Source organism: Malus sylvestris, chromosome 9 (assembly GCF_916048215.2).
Source record: "Malus sylvestris chromosome 9, drMalSylv7.2, whole genome shotgun sequence".
In the NCBI taxonomy this organism is placed as follows: domain Eukaryota; kingdom Viridiplantae; phylum Streptophyta; class Magnoliopsida; order Rosales; family Rosaceae; genus Malus; species Malus sylvestris.
Genome location: NC_062268.1, coordinates 15,942,443 through 15,950,124, shown reverse-complemented (window position 1 = coordinate 15,950,124; position 7,682 = coordinate 15,942,443). Strand labels below are relative to the sequence as shown.

At 34.9% G+C, this 7,682-nt stretch overlaps 1 protein-coding gene across 2 annotated transcripts; it reads left to right on the top strand.

Annotated features, from left to right (window-relative positions):
- Nucleotides 1–4,463: 4,463 nt before the first annotated feature.
- Nucleotides 4,464–7,460, top strand: LOC126634092 (uncharacterized). Of its 2 annotated transcripts, XM_050304569.1 has the most exons (9): nt 4,466–4,791; nt 5,061–5,150; nt 5,276–5,334; nt 5,727–5,822; nt 5,930–6,007; nt 6,344–6,406; nt 6,514–6,687; nt 6,830–6,925; nt 7,221–7,460. In XM_050304569.1, exons 1-9 carry the CDS (start codon nt 4,605–4,607, stop codon nt 7,302–7,304), a joined length of 927 nt encoding a protein of 308 aa, XP_050160526.1. In that variant the 5' UTR covers nt 4,466–4,604; the 3' UTR covers nt 7,305–7,460. The 2 variants fall into 2 exon arrangements, with proteins under 2 accessions (XP_050160527.1, XP_050160526.1); XM_050304570.1 differs by lacking the exon at nt 5,061–5,150 and having other exon boundaries at nt 4,464–4,791.
- The last annotated feature ends 222 nt before the right edge of the window (nt 7,461–7,682 follow it).

The following is a 7,682-nucleotide window of genomic DNA, read 5'->3' as shown; positions in this document are numbered from 1 at the left end:
ACCCTAGAAAGTTGAAGGATTATATAGGAGGGTAAGGGGGTGATCTGACCGTTGATACTATGAACGTTCGAGATTAAAAGACTAGGCATATCCGCAGGGTGGACAAGATCCGGTTCAGTCCGATTCACTCCTCAAATCGAAATTGGAGACATAATAAAGTTACGGTTTAGTCCAACTTGATTCAAGAGAACCTGACCACAAAAATCAAATCAATTGAATTGGTCCGGTCCGGTTAGAATTGAGGGTGGACATTTAAATTGGTGAATTCAACTAGATCAAATAGAGAAAAATAAAAATTATTGGTTTTGCTTTGAATCGATTTGATTCTTGTTTTTTATTTTTTTGGTCAAAAGGGAATTTTTATTAAATGGCTAACACAAATTTACACCACAAACCCAACATACACTTATAAACAAACAAAAAGGCCTAAAACAAAAGTAAAGCAGAAAAAAAGCCCAACAACAATGAGGCCCAGAAAAACAGCATAGCTTCCACCATAAGCTTCCATTGCAATCTCCACCAACAGAAACAGTTTCCAGTTCATTGTCTGATTCCCTGTTCACCGTCAAGTATCGCCTCTGCAGACGCCACCTCCAACCCTGATTGCTACTTGAGCACATCCATAAACAAGGGATAGTCAGCAACAAAGCGAAAGAAGCCGACTACCAGTATGAAGCTCGTGGAAACCCACGAGTGACACTGCCAGAACCAGCAAACAACAAGGAGTAAGTGGTGGTGTTGGAAACACCCGAACCTGTGTAAACACCGGAACTCTACACACGATCTCACCATGAAACATGGTTGATGATAGGACCAAGGAAGAGCTGGGAAGAGGTTTACCCTCGGGGTAGAGGAAATAGGTAGATAGAAGTGAAAATTGGGGAGAGACAACAGTAGAGGCAAGGAAAAAATAGAAAGAAAAGAGAAAAAAGAAGACACGGCAACCAACCCCCGGCCAAAGCTAGGGCTAGTGCCACCGAAAAATCTTAAGTTTGAAAGACTCACAAGCGGTGAAAAGTACTCTCAGGTTAGAGATAAAAAGCTCTCACCTCGGAGAGAACATAGAATTCAATTTGATTCTTGATTTTAGCACTTAAGAAATTGATCTAAATTAGTTATATGAACTCAATCTATATGCTTATGTATAACTGAATGCTCTTATAAGTATGAGTTTCATTTTGCTCACCGCTAAAACAGTTGGAGATTACACAAGAATATTGATTAAAATATGATGCAGTTCCTTCCAATATGAATAGACATACAAATTGTTAATAGCAAAGTTTTGTACAGAAAAGTGGTAAGTGTGATAAGTTTTCTTTTTTAGTGTGGTTTAGTGGCAGACTCCTTTATTAAGGCGATATCAACTTGGCCTTTTTTAAGTTTGATGCGAGATGAAAAGTGCAATTAGGAATCCAACTTTAGAATATATAATTTTTGTTTCTTTAAGAAAAAAGATTGTCGATTAATTTGGATGATTTTGTGAGGATTGTTTTTTTAATTTAAACAACATATTAATAAAATTCTTTTTGTCAATTAAAAGAGGATGAAAGACAATTTAATCTTATACCACAAAATAAAATCATGGGCAGTTAAGTAAATTCACACAAACTAAATTTTACAGTTTTATTTTAAAACCTCACTCACAGGTTATCCTAACATCCTCTAATTTGAAAAATGAAAAATAAAAATACCAACTTCTCTCTCCCATCCCACGTTCCTCTTTTTTCTCCCTCTCCTTCCTAAAAACAGATATTGCCACACACAAAGTGTGGGACATTGTGCTAGTAATAGTAAAGAAAATAAAATATTTTGATTGTTACTATGTTGTTGACACATCCCACGTTGAGGAAATAATAGACATAAAAATTAAATTATTCCACATATTATCAATTGATTTATAATGAAAATCTAAAATTTTGGCCAACAAAAAAAAGTTGTACGTTAATGAAAGCATTTATTTTAGAAATTAAGGTAAATTCAATATAAATCCAATTTTATGAGTTATTATCAGAAATAGTCCACTTCTTCAAAATAGGTCTTATGACTGTTATCTTTTTGTTAAGTTTTGATAAAAATGAAAATTTTAAAGAATTGTAGTATCCTAAATCATAAAAATTAAATTCCTTGAACAATGTTGCATTTAGTCTTTTTAGTTATTTAATAAACCTATATCATAGATTTCTTTATTGATAATCTACCTATATAACAGATAAATCGCTTTTTCGCTACCTATATATAGATTTTTTTTTTCTTGTAATCTACCTATTCAAATTAGTTGTATTGAATTCTGTCTTAAATATTTTTTGCTTGGAAAATTTTGTAGTCTTCTTTATGATATGACATACGTATGTTATAATTGGACTCAATTTAAAAACCAGTTTGGATTTTTGGACATGGATATAACTGTCCCTAGGAATTAACTGCTCCTCAATGGTTGGGGAGGAGTTTCTCCTCAATTAACTTCGTGGCTAATTTACGGAACTTCAAGTTTATGATCGAAACCATTAATATTATAAATCACTCATTTATGAAAAAAAATCAATAAAAGATGAGACCATTAGTCATCAAACTATACAAAAAAAGAAAAAAAAAATAGATGAATTCGGTAAAAGCATTGTTAACTGCTTATCTATTTGTTAGCTTTGATTGACTAAATAACCTCAATTTTAATTGATTTTTTGTAAAGATATCTAAACTGATTTATAACATAACCGGTTTCGATTATAAACACGAAATTCTATGAATCAAACATTGTAGGATGTATTCAATTAGAAATCTAATACAGTTTAATGTAATTATTAACTCACATGGATTTCATAGATTTTAATTGATTCACCTAGAATCCAGTGACATGTAAAAAAAATTGATATGAAATTTGTTATGAAATTCAATGCATTCTTATGGAATCTAATAGAGTCATTAAGATTTTTTTTCTAGAGTAAAATCTTTATCAAACTCATTGGAATGCAATATGTTAGCATAGAGAAATGCTAATGGGATTCTCTCAAAGTGGAGCACTCTATGGATTCTCTGTCACCCCACAATTTAACGTTAATTTTTGTGCCAACATTATAAAATATTGTGTCAAAGACATGAAGCAAGAGAAATCTATAGAGAGTCATACTTTTGAGAAAGCCTCCTTAGCATCTCTCGTTAGCATAAGTAGCCACACACAAGCAAGAGTACTACACTGGATACACTCAAATTTAATTCCTGCACATATTATCTTGTTTGCTAAACTTTTGCCCCTCAAATTCTCATTAATTTTTTTTTTTGAGCTCTAACTATCCAAACAAAGCAAAATAAAAAATAAAAAACAAAAAACACAATATACCTTGAGACTTTGATCTTCTGGCACCGATGACGGGGATGAAGGTTATTCATCTTCAACAAGAAACTCATCGAAACGACATTCTTTAAGAAGAAAGTTGTGTAATCCTGCGCAAGGTAACACTACTTCTGCTTGTATCTTGTACGGAATTGGAAGTGCATACCTAAAAATTGTGAGACGCAATTTAAATATACCAAATATTCTCTCAACCATATTTCTCAAGAAAGTATGACGAAGTTTGAACAAAAAGTGAATTTTCGTTTCCACTAACTGCGCTAAACGAACCATTAGTATCACCCCATCCTTGCTTGGCAGCATCGACCATTAGTTCTAACAAAGTATTGCTTTCTATGGACCATTGTTATAATGTTTGCCCCTTCTTTGTTGTAAATCTCCCCTTCCGAAAGTAGAGGAAGGTAACACCGACATTAATTTTTTAGCAAACAAACACATTATTCGAAAAGTGTTATGAATCATTGTTAACATATAACAAATTAGATGACAAATCATTTAAAACAAACCTGCATTCCGAGACATGAATTGACGTTAATATTGGTGGGTGTTGGATGGTAGAGCTTGCAATTTTCATTAGTTCTTCCAATTTCAATGCATCTTCAAATAAATCAATACACATAATTCAAGATGAAGTAAAAAAAAAAAAAAAAAAACACAACACCACCAATAAACACAATAATTAGAACCCTAATGTAAAGATTAACAATAGGAGACATAGCAAATTGTGTGTGTATTACCTACAGAAGAGGCTTTCGGAAGAAAAAGTTGTTCGTATTTTGTAGTCTACTTTGAAGATGAGGAGTCACGTTGAAATATGGAGGGGGTTGCCTGATTTGTGAGAGTCTTTGATATTTATACCTCACCCTAGAATGCATCAAAATCAGCAAAATTATAAATCCTACAAATTTCCCGACTTCTTGAATACTTTTAGATTTGGAAAATCACTTTAAAAATCTCGATTGAATACTACCAGACTTTGACTGACTTTTTATAAATTTAAATTGAATACAATCTATGTTTGACCGATTCGTTTATAATCTTAACTGAATACCCATTAATTTTTAAACTCCTGTAAGACCTCACATATTCCTAATTGAAAAAACACCCCTTAAGAAGCCGAGCTCCTCTCTTTTATCTTATCCTTCTCTATGGCCAAGCTCCTCTCTTTTATCTTATCCTCCTCCATAAGCCATAAACATTAGCGGCAGCTCCAAAAAAACGGTTGGATGACATAACAAACGTACGGGCAACCAAACCAATGGCGGATGCACTTCCTTCTTCGTCAACTCTCTCTTTACTCACTCTACCCAGCTTGCCTCCTCAAAACCCAACTAGACCACTGCAGCATTCTTGTTTCATCGCTACCGCCCGAAAGCGTGATCTTGTTCGATGCAAGGCCAAGAAGAAAATAAGCTTGGCAGACCAAATTCTTGATTACATCGAGGGTAATCTTTGTTTTCAAGTCTATCGACCTCGTTTTGATATAGTGTTGCATTTAGAGATTTCTCGGTATGCTTCGGTGTGTTATGTATACCGAGATGTTTAGCCTCTACATCCTTGATCAACGATGCAATGACCAAGAGCTGACGGACAAAAATTCCGGTGTATATAGTAGAGTTTTCGTGCTTTTTATTGGAACCGATTTATGGTTAGTTGGTTGCATTGCTTGCATTATGTTCAAGTGATCAGTCTGTTTTATGTTAATTGTTTGAAGGGGGTCCCAAGTTAAGGAAATGGTATGGGGCACCTGAGCTTCTACCGAAAGATGGATCCGCAGATGAAGAAGATGAGGATGAATTCACAGGTGGATAATTCATGGATGCTTCTTATCGACGGACCTTAAAACCATACATGTCAAAATTTAATCTAGGAATAGTCATGCTTCAAAGTTTTATTTTTTTAAAGGAGTTTGATGTATTTTTTATGCAGAAGGAGAAGAACTCAGGGATGCTGTATTGGTAACTGATGGAGATAGTGAGATGGGACAGGTGCATTTTACGGCATTGTTCATTTTTGTGATTAATCATCTATGTTGGTATTGACAATTTGATAAATGTTAACAAGAAACTAATACTTGGAAAACAGTAGTTAATCCCACACCCATTCATTCTCTCCGTATTCCTAGCTTTTCCGATTCATGACTTCCTGCATTCCGCGTAAGTAAATATGTCATTAGTGATACTGTTGTTTGCAAATATATCTGAGAAACAGATGCCAATGCTGCAGAATAACTACAATCGAATAAGACTTGTTTTCTTAACATTTAAGAGGCAAAAAGTACTTGAAGACCAATATCTATCCTTGCTATTTGATCAAGTTGTTTCTTGCTACTTCTCTTGATTGGCTGGATTTTGAGCCTTGCGCTATCTAGCCTGTGTAGATGGTGATATTGTCATTGATCGTCAAAAGAGCTAGAATAAAAGCGCTGGTGAAGGATAAGCGGGTAGCACTTGAAGCGTTTGGGACTTATGTTGAGGTAGGAGGGAATTAATTCCTGCAAAATTGCCTTGTCCCTTGCTGTTTTTTTGTCTTTCTTTTGGCACTTCAAATGTTGACTTCATGGTTGTTCTTTTGTATGCACAGTCAATGGCCAGAGATTCAAAGGACAAGCCGTTCCTAAAGAGAGTTCTACGAGGAGTTTCCACAGTAATATGCCCAAATGTATGCATATCTAGACCTCGCACCTTTGCTGATCTTGCGAAATTTTAGTATACAAACCGTTCTGAAACTGTTCTAACTTTACAAAACCAAACTTGTACTGAAATCAAATCTGTTCAGCATCATTTCATATATATATAACTTGTATGGTGCAACAGACTAGGAAACTAAAACATGTGAAATGAACTCATACTGTGCAGGCTGATCTACCAGACCGAGATTGGTGTCTTTGTTCTTAAGCTATATTTAGTTTCTTGATTGCCTCAGCGCTGTTGACATGATACATTTGTTGCAACTCAAACGTTGAAAATGTCTTTTAAATTTGTTCTCTTTTGTCAGGAAGGTTTCTTATCTACCGTTGGGAGCTTGAAAGGGGTAAAACATATAATCCTCTTATCTCAGGTACCTCTCTCTCTCTCTCTCTCTACACATGTATATCGACACACACACACACACAGATATATGTGCGTTTGCATGGTTGTTACTGTGACTTAATAATGAGGTTGCAGTTGTCTGTCTACAAAGGTGCCAATGGCATTCAAGCTTTCATGAAAAGCAATGCAAGAAAATTGGCTGAGCAAGATGAATCAATAATGGTGGCCTCTGGAATCCCTTACACCGTGATCAGAGCTGGCTCGTTACAAAATTCTCCCGGTGGAACTCAAGGTTTTAGCTTTGAACAGGTATAATGTGAAATATAACTAAAAGCTATACATATACATATATAATCAGTACATAAGCATAAAGGATGTGATGTTGCAGTGGAACGAGTTCTGTTCTACTGAATTCTAAAAACCCTCATTCGATGTTGATGATGATATATAGGGAAGTGCAGCAAAAGGAACCCTTAGCAAGGAGGATGCAGCCTTTATTTGTGCAGAAGCAGTTGGTGTAGTCCCTCAGAGAGGATTCATATTTGAGGTAAATAAACACACACACAAAATAATTGAACAAATTTTTTATTTTGATCTCTAAATCCCACATATGCTAGTCCACAATACGTAAATGTTTTATTTTGATCGAGCGATAGTTTAATCTAGCTTAATCTACTCAAAACTACGAGGAGAACACAGCAAAATGGGGTCTGATCCGGCTTAATTATTATTATTTTTCTTGTTTTTTATTCAAATTCCACTGTAGTTTTATTACCTTAATTGCTGATAAGTGAAGTGATGAGAGAGTTAATCACTCTTGATGGCACTGTGTGATATTATAGGTGGTGAATGGAGACGAAAAGGTTTCAGATTGGAAAGAGTTTTTGAACGCAATGCTGAAGAAGTCAGAAGAGCAACCTCAGTAATCAGTTTGTCTATTTTTCAATATGTTTTTCTGCTGCATATACAGGCTGCACCATGGAAACTGCATCTACCTTTACAAAAATTATTGGTGCCAGAATCTGTTATATCTTAGTTAATACATTTTTTAAATAAAATTTTAACGGCTAAAAGGTTCAAAATATTGAATGCTATAGAAAATCTTTATGCACTTGGGCCATTTCTAATTGGGCTGGCCATAAGCCCAATGATAGCCCTTTTTGACACGAAATTAATCTTCAATAAAGGTTTGGGCAAAAAACTCTTGAGATCCATGAGGTCGAAATCCAACCATATGGCTAGCGGGCTTGCCGTCTTTAGCTAGCCAGCCAGCCACTTCAATTGGGCCCAATTGGATTTTTTTT